Source organism: Sparus aurata, chromosome 5 (genome assembly GCF_900880675.1).
Source record: "Sparus aurata chromosome 5, fSpaAur1.1, whole genome shotgun sequence".
In the NCBI taxonomy this organism is placed as follows: Eukaryota; Metazoa; Chordata; class Actinopteri; order Spariformes; family Sparidae; genus Sparus; species Sparus aurata.
This window is the reverse complement of record NC_044191.1, coordinates 16639898-16654391: the sequence shown is the minus strand read 5'-3', so window position 1 is coordinate 16654391 and position 14494 is coordinate 16639898. Positions and strand designations below refer to the sequence as shown.

General features: G+C 39.8%; 1 protein-coding gene across 1 annotated transcript; it reads right to left on the bottom strand.

Annotated features, from left to right (window-relative positions):
• Nucleotides 1-3612: 3612 nt before the first annotated feature.
• On the bottom strand, nt 3613-13631 carry atad1a (ATPase family AAA domain containing 1a). Its single transcript, XM_030418259.1, has 10 exons — nt 13521-13631; nt 12499-12699; nt 12221-12319; nt 11980-12100; nt 10098-10298; nt 8852-8958; nt 8567-8656; nt 7867-7917; nt 7493-7668; nt 3613-5783 (listed from the first exon to the last, which is right to left on the bottom strand). Exons 2-10 carry the CDS (start codon nt 12670-12672, stop codon nt 5654-5656), a joined length of 1149 nt encoding a protein of 382 aa, XP_030274119.1. The 5' UTR covers nt 12673-12699; nt 13521-13631; the 3' UTR covers nt 3613-5653.
• Between the last annotated feature and the right edge of the window lie 863 nt (nt 13632-14494).

The following is a 14494-nucleotide window of genomic DNA, read 5'->3' as shown; positions in this document are numbered from 1 at the left end:
GATTTTTCACATTCACACTTCATCTCCTCGTGATTCAGAAAGTTTGACCATCATTGGCCTCATAGAGATGGAGTAGAAACATTTTTGATTAACTGCCAAAACACATTAAAGCCTAAATTAAATGTCTTCAAGGGATTGGAAAATGTTCATGTGATTTACGATTTGCCCGTAGGCTGCATCCATACTTAAAGAGGCCACACTATTTATAAATAACAGAATAACATGAACATATATAGTTCACCCTTAAATCAGGCTTCTTTCTTTAGATATGTTGGGAAATATGCTCACATCTTTCCTTCTCAGAGTTAGATGAGGTGATTGACTCCACTCGCATGTAAAGATGAATTTATGCTGATTTATCTTTGCGTGAAGACGTGGCTTTGTGAAAAGGTAAGATGAAGATAAAGGTAAGATAGTCCTGATTACAGAAGCCCTAAACGGTCATGGTTCAAACATATTGTGACTTCCATTTTCCATTGTAATGAGTTAAATTGTTTCAGTTTTTCAAGGTCACAAGTTATTCATGTCATTATTACGGAATGACAGATGTTGTTTACGTGAGACATATTGCTCTGTGGGCTGGGTTTTGGGAGTTTCACTGGCCTTACAGTAGCCATAATGTAAATACCTCTTATCAAATCAATAGGAAAAACATTTAACCAACAAAAGTTCATGAAAAGCTCATATTGTTCGCTTTGAAACTCCCAAAACCTGTCATGGTCCTCTCTTATAAATCTTATGAAGTTGTTTTTCATGATAAATTATCTCATTGTCTCAGGAAAACAACATTTTTTTTTTATATGATGATGACATAAATTAATCTTGATCTCGAGAAAACAAATAAAATTGTAGTCATTGTCACAGGAAAACGAAGGAAATAATACTGCATGTTCGACCTATGACTGTCTAAGGCTTCCAGACTTGATGCCACTGTGAGGCTCCTAGACAACAAGGGGAGACCCCCTGGAAGTCATTTCAGCCGTCTAAGAAATAGTCAGTGTCTGTAAAACACCAAACTGAAGTTTTGGGATTTTGCAGATTAAACAAACTGAGTGTCGTTAATACATGAGCCAGCTACAGTCTCTATTTCTCCCTTTTCAGTTTTTAAAGATAAATTAAGCTGTAACTTCTCATCTAACTCTAAAATGTCACATCATTTTTTCAAACGACACTCGATGTAATTTGGATTTAAGATTCAGATACAATAATTGATTCTGATTCTGATAGGTGCTGCGCAGCATACACATGGTTTAAAACCAGTTTAACCACAAAGTTTTAGTGATCACTCTGGCCCATTGTTGCACACTATCTTTCTTCAATGTAATTATCCGGAAATGCAAATGACACACAAAGTGATCACGCAACAGACCAAATCACCACTGTCCTCTCACCCAGTGAACTCTTTGGAAGATGTACTTGGTACTATGGAGCTGCTTAGCCCTTCATATGCTTACATAATATGTCTTTGTGAGTTACTCCAGCTATAAAACCCTGAGCATCAGCAGGCAACAGGATATCCTGCTGAGAAATGCGGCAGGGATAACAGCTGCGCCTTATTTCTCTGGGCTCGCTCGATCATGTCCGATGGCACTGATGCTTTCAGCGCACAGTCACAGAGCAGAGTGGGGCCATTATACACTCTCCCCACCACTTCCATCTGATGGAAAAAAAAAAATAAAAAGGTTGAGCCCATCCGAGCAGCGCTGAGAGCTGCTGCACTGACAGACCATGGCCAGACAAAAGTGAACCTATCTGTGCCGCAGCTCTCCTCTCTGTGGGAAGTCTTTGACATCTCCAGCCAGCTGTGCTGCAGACGAGAGCTTCTTCCATCATGCTTATCGACTGGGAGCTGTCCTCTAATTGAAAAGAGCTGGAACGGAGACTTTCACTTACTTCATGAATAACTCATCGATAGCTTTATGAATAACTAATCAATGCCTCTGAGTCAAAGATCAGACAGGCATCCTTGCAGAAAACACCCCAGACTGAACTGTAAATACCACCTCACCATCTGTTCACGCTGCAGGCAGGAGCGTATCTACACTTACTGGCACAAACAAGTGCCTTTCTTAAAATACACCAGTTCGCCTGGGTTTGTGGGGGAAGTCCCGAAGAACAGCTCGGCTTTGGGGTTCAGATGAGATGAATGGGCTCGCAGTGACCTTCTGCGTGACACAACTGTGGCATCATAAACACTGGTAAGTGAGCCGGCTGTTTGTATGTGCAGAGAAGAGGAAGGACAACGGTAATAACGATGCATCATGTTTGCGAAAGTGGATTGTTCCTGGGAGGCAAATACTTCACCCACCACTACTTCACTGCGCGCGCGCACACACACACGCACACACACAGGTTGAATAGACAAGTGTTACAAAAATAGTTACACAGAGTATTTCCCTGGTGTGAATGTGTGTCATGAATGTTCAACAGAGGTACAGTACTGTCATCCCATAATGCTTCCTCCATAAGTAAAACAACAAAACAGCAAAGGTTTTACTTTTCGCATATGTTAATGCTAAGTAGCTGATAAACTGTTACCTCCATTACATCCATTTAAAAACAAACTAGGTGGATAAAACATAAAAAAAATAATCATTCAACCAACTTACAGTCTACAGCACTGCTAGCAGCATGGTGATATTTAGTTTAGCCTGCTAGCACGCTTACATTTGTTAGCTGACCGCAAACAAGAAGTCTTGCAGAGCTTAGGTTGATGAGAATGTCTTTTGCAGGTAGTTGGTCATGAACTAAACTTTTGGGAAAACACCAACTTTGAGCTGCAGGTGCGATAGAATGTCATCAGATCGCCAGAGTCACAGTCAGTCTCTGGGGACCATGAATGTATGCACAAAATTTCACATCAATCCATACCAAAATGGTTGAACAACTAATGAAGTGAGAGCTGCACTGCCAGTATGGCTAAAGAATGAAAAAGCCTCTAGTTGGTCTACCAACCCTTTATAACAGGGCTCTTTAACAATGACCCCTGAGATGGTAGATGGGCGGCATGGCAGTCAGACCTGAAGGTGGTCTAGACTGGTGAAATACCTTAAAAAGCAGAGGTTGGGTAATATCATCATAAAGCTGCTGTCACATAAAAACCTTGTAAATTCTGTGAAGATTTTAGTCATTTTGACAAGATTTTGCATGTCATTAAGCAAAGGTAATTGAGATTTCTTGACATTGGTGCACTTTGTTAGACATCCATTAAAAAACACAGTGCAATGTTTGTCTGTCAGCAAGTCCTGAAAAGTGCACTAATTAGAGATGCAAGCCTTTTGTTCGATACCGGCAGCAGGACCGGAGCAAAAACAGTTGAAAGAGTAAGCATTTGATTATGGCCAACAATGAGCTTATTAATGCACGCCTAAAGGGTTCAGGATCTGACTGCAGCAACTGCAGAATTTACAAACAGGTTATTATGATTCAGAAGCCCAATGAAGATGCAGACAGCCCACAGCTACTCTTTCAAGAGTCCAAACACAATCAACAGGTTTGTCACTCGGTGAGAAAGCTATTGGTAAAATCACCAGTGGCTTACTTATGCCGACACACAAATGAATTTTAATACTAAGCAGGTTTGGGAAATAAAATTAAAATCTTCACATGTTGGACTTTGTCTTTGGGAATAATGAGATTTATTACATTTAAGACACAAACATGGACAGGACAAAGACTAAGGGCTCTAAATTCATGCTGAAATAAATGAGGTAATATTTTTGCTGGTTGAAAAAAGATAAATATTTTCTTCAGTCATTTAATAAATACACTTTACAGTACATGGTTAACATATCGTACACTCAACACATACACATAGTTGACAGTAGAATAAACAGTAACTGCATGTGGACACAGAATTATTCTCGTCATATAATTGATGAATTACCTGATGAGTGATATTGCATTGAAGGAAAACATTTTAAAAGGATGTTACCTTTCCCTGGGAAAGGGAACTAAGACCTGTCAGCTGCTGCGACGCAGCTGTTGGTTTACATGGCAACATTTTGACCTTTCACTGTCACTCGAGGTACTCTAATGAAGAGCAACAATGAATAAACCAATAAGGGAGAAATAATCCTGTTAGCAGGGTCCCCTGTTCCATTGTCTCACCATAATGCTGAAAAGCTCCTCTACATGTGAGCAGTCCATATCTGCGGCTGCCTCAGTAACGGGACAGTGCAGCTACAGTGCCACCACGTGGCTGCGGCTCAATGACAGATATGCCCTGGCTGCCTCAACTGTGTGGGCGAAAGGTCTAAACAAGACCCACAAACAGATCCATGAACACATGCTGTGTCCATGTGGCAAATAATGAGGCTTTTTATACAGAAGGAAGGCAGAAAAAGCAAGTCACAGCAACTCCAGCCCAAAAGCTGAGTCAAAGTGTTCAAAATCTAAAGCCAAGCTCTCCTTAAAGTAAGAATGAAAGTAAACTGGCATTGAAAACCCTGATGTGTATGTCAGTCATTGATTGATGGCCAGGACGTGACACGAAAAGTTCATTATAAAAACATTCAAACCAAAACAAAGGAAACTAACCATTACTGATAATGACACTTAAAAAGAGCTTTGTAAGAAAATTCCACAAAAGTAACAGCTATTGTCATTTTGGGTGAATAGAAATGATGATGCCCAGAAGGCTTCGCTTTGCAAAACAGCACTTAATCATTGGATTGAGTAACCGACTGCATTCAAGTCCCAGCCGTCGCTCTAAACCAACATTTTGCTTCCACATTCACAAACATGTATGATTCCTATTATACACCTGCTAACAGCTGAGAAGCAATGAGCACTAATACAACAACTACGTGTATTTGTACAGCCAGTAAGATAATTATAAAATGGGTCAAATCAGTGTCTTTTATTGGGGATGTTGGCTCAGATTGTTATAGGTGGGGTTCAATTACAGCTTAAAAATGTCAAAACAGTATCAGCTCATCCACCAGGAGGAAGCAACCTACTTCAATTTAAATCTCAGCCTAATGTGCAAATGTGAGATTACTTTAACTTGCTATCTACGACAACACTTGCAGACAATATAGAGTAATGTGAACTTGGGGAGCCAGGATCAGCTGAATCATTTCTTCCAAAGCACTCTGATAATATGATTGGATTTTAAAGTCTTTGTTCTTCGCGAGTGTCTGCCAACAAGGACAGCAGGGAGTAATGGTTGATTTAAGGATTACACTGGACTAGAGTCCAAACTTTGAATGACTCATGAATCATGAGTCAGCACACTTACTCACCTCTGGTCATGATCATATGCAAGTCAATGGTGGGAGTCGTACAGTAGAGTCATTTTTAGAATTACTTGAAGTTACTTCCGACAGTTTCATGAAGTTTCTGAAGAAGGCTTTCTCCTCTTCAAAACAAGCTTTCATAACGCTCTTGGCAAGACTCTGACTCCTAATCTCTCCAACAGAGCCGGTCAGTGGCTTCTAGGAGACATTAGATTTCTGAATGTATTATAACTGTACACATGTAACAGGGTTGTGCTGGAAATGAGCATGCTCAGAACAACCCCTGCCTGGATAAATAAACTTCCAGCTGCACCTCTGACATGTTCGAGGAGCCTCTGCTCGGCCACTTGGAACAGCCTGTAGACACCGTGTGGCAGAGAACACGTTTGCAGTCGGTGGTGTTGTGTAGGTGGTTAGTCCAGGGGAACCTCTGCCACGCTGGGTAACATGAAAGCTGTGGCACGCTTTGATTCCTTCATCTTGTCCAGGCCGAAGAGGAGGTCCAGCTGGGTGACTGGCCGCAGCCGCTCCTCGTCAACGGGTCTGTGGCGAAGGACACCAGAGGTCAGAGGTTGGACAGAGGACACGAAAAAACTTTCTGTGTCACAACTCGTTTACCGTATGTACTATATGGTTGGTTTTGTAGTATTGTGTCTTTTAGCAGTGTTTAGGAAACTTTCGGTTCCCACGTCATTGGGTTTTTTGCATGGGTTGGACGGCTGGTCTGTGGTTAACACAAGCGCAAGATGTTTTCACGTTTTGCTCTTCAACATAAAATAGGTCAGTAAATAACCCAGTTTTCAATTTTAAAGCATTTATGTATCTTATGAAGGGTGGTTGCTAAGAAGTCGATAAAAGAGATTACAGAGGATGACAGAGACATTAAACATAAATACAAGCACAGAGACTCGTCTATTTACGAGTCCGTAAAAAAAAGCTCTCATAGGCTTTTTGTCAAAGGCGATGGCAACTTCAGGGTTGGCCTACAATATAATGCCTCATCCCTGCCATACTCTATTATCCAATAATAATTGCACACCTGGTCTAGGTTGACTAATGTTTGCCTCACGTCTTTGTTCATTAGATGAAGACACTTAGACTGTTTGTACAATTAAAGGCTGCCAATCAATCAGTACCTTTGTTCCCCCTTGTGAGGAAATCAAATAATGCTTGTGCCGCCAGTCATCAATCCAAATTTAGACTGCCACTTGTAATTAAACTCTTCTAAATCTCTTCAAGAAACATCATTTTTTTTCTAATTTTCCCGAAGTTCTCCTGGATCTTTTTCGCCTCCAACAAGCGTTTTCGTCATTTTTCCACCTGTGAGCAGTATTGGCATTATGAGAGAATAGTGTACCCACTAAAAAATGCAGGTTTTTTGTTGTATGCATAGTGATGGATTTGCCACGTTTCCAGTGTGAACACACATACATACTCATAACATCAACACCAATTTACATTACACACAAATCAGACATAGAGATCACGTTTTACTGTTCTTATTTTGCACACCATGCCTTTAAATTCCCTCAAATATACTGACACAGTGAGGAATTTGGATGCAAAAAACTTGATTTACATTTTTATTTGCTATATGTGCAGCCAAATGAATCTCTCAAGTGCACTGATTACAGAGAACTTCATTAAGGCGGCAAGTCTGTAGCTAGCCTTTAGTAATATTCTCTGCTTCCTTATATTACATCGAAATAACACACTGATGCCTGGTGTCATAACTGCAGTGCGCTCAGCTATGAGTTTAGTGTGTTTAGAGTGCTGAAAAGAGAAAGTTCAAAACATTTCTTCTTTTAGCAATAATGCCTTGCTCCGAAATGGGGTTTCAATAGTCGCTTAGCAACAGCTCAAGCATGGGTTACACAGATCAGTTATTTCGCCTTTTATAAAATGTAAGAAATCATCCAGTTAGTATCTGACACTGTCCAACTGAATGGTATACAGCACTTTGTGAAGGTCATCAACACTCCAATAATTACATATGTGAGTAATCATTATAATTTTAATTGGTCTAATACTGCCTCAAAACATGAATGTTTTGTCACGAAAACTGAGGAGAAAGCTTAATTAGTGGGAATATTTAGTCAAATTCGAAGTTAGAATAATACTGCTATCAGCTTACAAAAACCCACACTGGCCTAACCTCAAACTGTTAAGGGCAGGTGCAGCAGTTAAACAAAGAGATGATCAGCTGAGATGAGGGCTATGAAATCTTGTGGGTGTTTGAAAATGAGTCATACTTCTCCTCCTCCTCCTGGCAGTCCTGTAGCTGCTGGGCGATCTGCCTCATCTGCTCCTTGCGGACGTAGTCTCGGACACGATACATGGCAGCATCGCGGCACAGCTCCCGGAGGTCGCTGCCGGAGTAACCGTCTGTCTTCTCAGCAATCTCCTTCAAATTGATGGCGTTGCTTAGCTGAGAAAAAAAGCAGGACAGCAGTATTAGACATTTACACAGAATGAATCTGCTAGCTGTCACTGGTTGTGCTGTGTTTAATGTGATTTGACAGAGAAAACACAGGTGTTAAATGGACTTCGAGAGTGACAACAAAGCATTCAATAAAATCATTTCCTCCACATGTGAATATTGGGATGAAAAGAAAACACAACTTACGTTTTCTCCTGCTAAAATCAGCCTCAGGATGTCCTGTCTTTGTCTTGTGCTCTGCAAAGAAACAAGAACAGTAGTTCTTATTAAAAACAAAACAAAAATCTGCCTATTAATGTGCAACGTATGAATGAAAAACAGCTGGTGGCCAACAATTAGCACTAAGTACTGTATTAACTGCCTGAACACCTCATATCTAAATAATTAGTGTAATACTTGTAGTGCTTTAAGAGTTGATTCTTGTACTCATTTACTATTTTCCACTCTTAAGCATCAACAGCTCAAATAAATGTACATATGTCATGGTAAGGGACTGTTTATTGTAGAGGAAAAAGATTGCGAGTGCTTTTTGTGGTTTGGCCAGCGGCCATGAGACAATCTAAGACACACAGTTCAGTTTGTTTAAGCTCTGCTCCTTCACTTTACGAGAAGTACAAAGCTCTAAAAACACAGTCATTTAATCGCTAGAGATTAGCTGGTGATGTTAAAAGAATTGTACAGTGGGTACTACAATTCATTATCTGTAAACAGAAGCCTATTCTACCCTTTCAAACTTGAATGTATCTGCTCTGATTTATTCAAGCCATACATATCAAAAATATACATTTCATACATAGAAATATAAATTATAATCAATACAAATGTATTTATGTGTATTAATTTAGATTATATAGGTGAAAACTGTGCTTGTGTGTGTATATCTTACTGGCAGGCCAACATGAAAAGTGGTGGGCATCCGGCGCAGAATGGCTGGGTCCACATCTTGTGGCCTGTTTGTAGCTCCCATCACCATCACCTTGAATCATACGAATCACAATGTGAATACATCATGGTGACAAAACTACCAGCTGCATTTCAACCTCAAAAACAGCACATGCACCATGTGAATAGGCACTATTTATGTAAGCTTTTTTTCCCCAAATACAGTCCCTGCCAGTTACTTAATCTGGTCTGTACATTACAGTGTAAGAACGAGCTCTGGTTGTGTAACCTGGGTGGTTGAGGAGGTTTCAATGCCGTCCCACAGGCTCATGAACTGGGCCTTCATCATGGCTGTGGCCTCATGGTCCAGACTGGAGCGGTTCCTCAGAAATGACTCTAACATACAAGATGAGAAAACAAGAATGAAAAAAGGAATTACATGAAATGCTTGCAGACAGAGAACAGGGTGATATCAATTTGGGCAATTTCATGGGGATGAAATAGGATTAGACTGATTTGCTTGTATATTAGCCTGAAAATGCACCTTTAATAAAGAATGGATTTCTGCCTGTCATGATTTTCTACACCAGAGGTGTTTAAACTGTGAGGGGGAGTGAAGGTTAGGGTGCTTCTGAAAAGAACAGCAGTTGTAGAAGCAGCACCAGCTGTGACAAACAGCTCTTTCAGCCACCCAAAGTACTACTGACTGCCTGGTTACCGCAAATTGCAATAACTGCACTCCTTCTAGGAGTCCAAACTCAGTGATATCACAGCTCACAATCACAATGCACATATTTAGATTCTGTGTGACTTTCCAAGGATATACTTATCTCTGATGTTGATTCTCAAATAAAGGTTCATAAATGCACTAAGAAATCATAAAAAGGACGTTTTATAGGTTTTCTTCAGTATCAGTGTAATCCAGTGATACCTTTTTGTATTTCCATGAGTGCACTGCAAACAAGAACTGCTAATAGTTGATTTGGCACACGTTCAATTGTGCCAATTTGCCAAAATGTAAACAAATATAGGGTAAATTAAAACAGGGCTTAAGCTGCAGTCCACAGCATAAGTCTTTGAATCCATGACAACATTCTACTTTCTGTTTGCATCATGAAAACTGTAGTTTGGATACTCAGACACTGCTAAGACGTAGAAGGGGCGGAGGGTTCAAGAGAGGAAGTGGGTGCAGGTGTCTCAATTGTGTCGTAGACTGAAAGAGAGTGATTGAACTTTACAGCTTCAGGGTTGACAGCCTGTAAGAAGCATTTTGAAGTCTGACTCACTATGCTTTAAGGAGCTGCTAACCTCTAAAAGAAATGTCATTTTTTAGGTCTTAAGTGCTGCTTTAGCCTTACATGAATACAATTCTGAAAAGAAACAATTTGATTTATTTTCTAATAAAAACTGTCAAAACCTCAAAACATTATTTTTAAGATCATTTCTGCCTGAAAGGTTGAAGATAAATCACATCAAACAGTTATTAAAATTATTAAATTCACATTTTCAAAGCATTACTTTTGACATGACCTCACCGATCTCATCGATGAAGATGATGCAGGGCTGGATTTTGACAGCCAATGAGAAGACAGCAGCAGTCAGCTTCTGTGATTCGCCATACCACATGTCTGTCAGCGTGGAGGCCTGAAGGTTGATGAACTTGCAGCCTGAGGCTTTGGCTGTTGCCTTGGCGATCATGGTCTTCCCACATCCCGGAGGACCGAACAATAAAACACCTGCGAGAAATAAATATTAAAAGAAAAAAAATATGGTTATTCAAGCACTTGATTTCTTTAAACATTCCCGCCTATATTATTCAAAGGTACCCAATACTTCTATGTCTATAAAATATAATCTGAATGAAAAAGAAAAAAATGTATATATATATATTTTATTATTATTTTTTATAGACTTGATTATTTTAAGGTAAATTCCAGTATTTTTAAACCTGGATCCTATATTTACATGTTTGAGTGTGATCTTATTATTTAACAAAAGGATATATCTCTGTAGGAATCATTTCTGTAATGTTATCAGACAATTAAAATAACAACCTCAGCCTCTCAGTGGCAAGAACCAGCATGTTTAAGGGTTGGAATGGCCAATGCAGCAGTGTCAGGGCTGCCAGGTGAGGCCATCTACTGGACAGATTAAAAAACGTTCAGTAAGTACAAATCATTATCACACCCAGACATGTAATTATGGGGCCCAGGTTTAAAAATACTGGAATTCCCCTTTAAACCTTGACAACCATTACTGGCAACAGTGGGGAGAATTATTTTCCCCTTCTTGGTCTTGTTTAACACATGTACGAAAATGGAACATTTGCTTCAACTCATCGTGTATTAATTTACATGATATAAACAGAGACTGGAGACTAGGAGCAGAACTGGGTTCCCAAAGCAGCTAATTTTAGAGGTTGACTCATCCCGAAGCTCTGCGTAAAGCTTTGTGCCAAACAGTAAAAACTGTCAACAGTAAGTAAAGTAGTCTTCTAAGTGACAAGCTGCCAAGTGCATAAATCCTGTCAGATGCTTTTGTGGCACGAAGCTCTAGATGGAGGCAGAATGCACTGGACTGCTTTCCAACAATAACGAGGAAGTGAGTGACTAAGAGACAAACTGAAGATGTTCATAACAACTTTAAGTGTCTGTAGTTTGTCAAAGTGATAAACATTAAAACCTAGTTTTTTTTAATGTAATTTAGCTACTGACGCACTTAAACCCACATTATTAGCATTCATAGCAGAAAGTGTAGTTTGTAATTGTAGAAGTGATTTTGTTCTCACTTTTGTGGCTCTTTAGAAGTACAAATTTATCATGCGGTTAAAAGGCTGACTGTCTTTAGCACTTTGAGGATCTTGGGTTATAACATTGTACATTCTTATTTACACTGTCCCAAATTTCTAGGTCAAATGATGGTCTTCATTTGCCAAATCACTCCCCTGACCTAAATTTCAGGACCTGGTAGATCATAAGATGAGAAACCAAGCATCTGCTGACAGTATTGGCAAACTATCTATGCCAGACTATTTTTTGATCGATTTATTGCGAAAAGGGGGCATGCAAGAAAGTATTTTCTTTCTCGCTGCTCCTTTTCAATCATAAAATGTGTATGATTCGCTTTCTGATCTCATCTGGAATTTAATTAATAAATGACATAAAATAAAACATTCTGATTTCTTAAATTGAGAACATGTGTTAGAGAAGCTGCAATTACAACAGATTTTACCTAACGTGGAAATAAATACCACACAAAGCCAAAACAACAAACTTCAGCCAAATACTTTCTGGAATACTAGAGATTAAATATTGGCAGGCACCAATATGTAGTGTTATAAGCATTAATACACTCGCAGTTACTATATGAAGTTAGCTCATCTTGTTTTATACAGTTAGCGTTCATCAAATGTTGTACCTTTAGGAGGCTGAAAGAGTTTGGATCCAGCCAAAAGGTGTCGTTTCTGAATGGGCAGGATGACTGTGTCTTGCAGCTCATTTATAACCTCATCCAGACCTGCTATATCTCTCCAGGACACCTGCAGGGAAGTAGAGTACCATGAAAATATCTGTCTGTGAAACTATAATGGTAACAAAACGTTAACATGTCATGACACACTATAGACGGATCATCATGGGTGGAAGATTACAGCTGTTACCTTCATGGTTTGTGGATCGACTAGCTGAGATGCGATGTTCATCTCATACTCTGTTAGTTTGACCCCCTCAACACCAATCCTCTTCATCAGCTGTTCTGCCTGTAGACATAAGGCACACACAGATCAGCTGAAGAAACAAGAAGGGAATGAAAAGTGTGCAAAATGCTGCTTCGGTCACTCCTCTTTTTCTTTTTTAACCACCTCTGATTGCAGAGAACCAAGACAAATGGCTACATCGCGTCTGAGACTGATATAAGTCACGATTATGTGCTTTATACCCTTTTCTTGGCTTGGCTTTTCTGTTTGGCGGTAGGGTCCATTGCATCCACAACCCATTTGATGCTGTAGTAGGTCGCTGCACCGAAGATGGTCAGCCTCAGCAACATGCCCACCACTTCATTCCTGGACAAGGGCCGCATCAGCGCCTCCCTTGGGAGATCTTTAAACAGCATCTCTGCTGGCCTACGTCAGTCCATTGGCTGGAGAAATATGTAGGGAGCAGAAAAATAACTCAGACAGCCATACCAAAAAAAAGTACATAGTTAGTGTGCTCAGATTAACTACATGCAGGTCATCAGAGTCAGAAATGGCCATCATAATTCTGTCTGGTGCAAAGACTCACACATTGCCTGATTTAACATTGCCTTGCAGTGCATTGCTATGTTTTAATGAAAATATTTCAGAAGTGTAAATAACATTTAAGCCACACCAGTTGCTCTGGGATGATCAGTACTAAAATACAGTACACTGTGAATGGCAGTCAGGAGGTTGAACCGACTCTCAGAGTTAACATTTAATTAATACATCATACTGCTTTTTAATAATTATTACTAAATATATTAGCCATATACTAAAGTAATCTTTGTTGGGATTTGAACCATAACATATTTGCGGTATCATAACAATTTCTTCATTTTCTGAATGAAAGTTAGATGTAAAAAAATAACAGTTACTTCACTCATAAGCTAACCCATCTGTGATTTGTGTGTAATACTTGTTTCAATGGCTATTTGAGCATGTCATTTACATACAACACAAGTCGCTATTTCACTGTAACAGATGAATCCAAAGTACTCTTCATTACCATTACCAATACCGATTTATTTCACGAACTAGCATCATCAAGCAGGCTAAAGCTAACACTGCTGCTACTAGCTAGCGAGCACCAAACTGTCACCTTAGCATTGAGACGTTGTGACGTAAACCTGAGGGGCTAAACACATTCTCCCTCCTCTGCATGCCGGCACACACACATTTGACCCCCCCCTCGTGAGATAAAACACGAAATAGTCCAACTTACTAAAAACGGGAACCAACAGAAGTGAAACGAAAATGTACAAAACACTTGCATCGATGGTGCGCCAGGTTTTGAAGCTCGGGTAGGAACAAACGCCTCAGTTCCGGAATTCTCTCATTCCCCCCCCCCCCGTTCACTGAGCAGGCGTGTAGTTCACATAGTCAGCCACTGGGAGGCAGAGCGTGCTCGCAGATGACGCACACATCAGCACCATGGACAGCATCTGGACAGGAACAACAATGTAGTTAACCATTTTTTACTGGTTATTCAACGTCCATGTGGTGATCTGGCAAAACATTTGAGCCAACATGAGACTGAGAGAAAGGGAACAACTTGAAGATTGTTATATATTTCAAAAATCAAATTTATACACATAATTTTTATTCATGTATTTATTTTTTTTACCATAAGAGGATACATGTTTGATTAATCAAATCTCTGTCACTAAATATATATACAGAAATGAGGTGAAGGATTTTGGAGGAACACATTTATCTAATTTAATTTATGTCATATTTATCTGATGTAACGTGAAATCGTTCATCCTAAAATTTTAATTTACATTCTTTTCAGCATATAACTCAAATCTGTTTTGAAGACATTGCATTCCCTTTTAGAACAGATCCTTGCCGGAGAAGGCTGTGGATCTGTCGACTTGACCGGGATTGGACTCCAACATGTCCCGGGGTTGGCTACATGCAAATGCACCCCATTCTGGAGGATGACTCAAATTTGAGGCCCTAATCTGTGTTTGGTTTCCAGTCATTTCCAGTTCTGTCTGATAATAGATAATTCAGTCTTCCAACAGCAGCCTCAAAGATAAGGCTGGAACAAATGGGCTTCTCCTGCTTGCAATTTATCACACATGGGGCTGAAGGCAGTGTTAATTGTCACAGATTGTGAGCTAAATTTTAAAACGTGGTTACAGCTGGTATCCTGGTCTCTGCTTCTGTAAAATACAGAGCAACAGAGCCGAG

What these genes read in the sequence shown, in the direction of transcription:
- atad1a (XM_030418259.1), bottom strand. Translation starts at nt 12,672, where the DNA reads ATGCTGTTTAAAGATCTCCCAAGGGAGGCGCTGATGCGGCCCTTGTCC. An exon ending in ACTCTTTCAGCCTCCTAAAG is followed by an intron (nt 10,299 to 11,979) that starts GTACAACATTTG and finishes TATTTCTCGCAG; the next exon opens with GTGTTTTATTGTTCGGTCCT. An exon ending in CTTTTCATGTTGGCCTGCCA is followed by an intron (nt 7,918 to 8,566) that starts GTAAGATATACA and finishes GTTTCTTTGCAG; the next exon opens with AGCACAAGACAAAGACAGGA.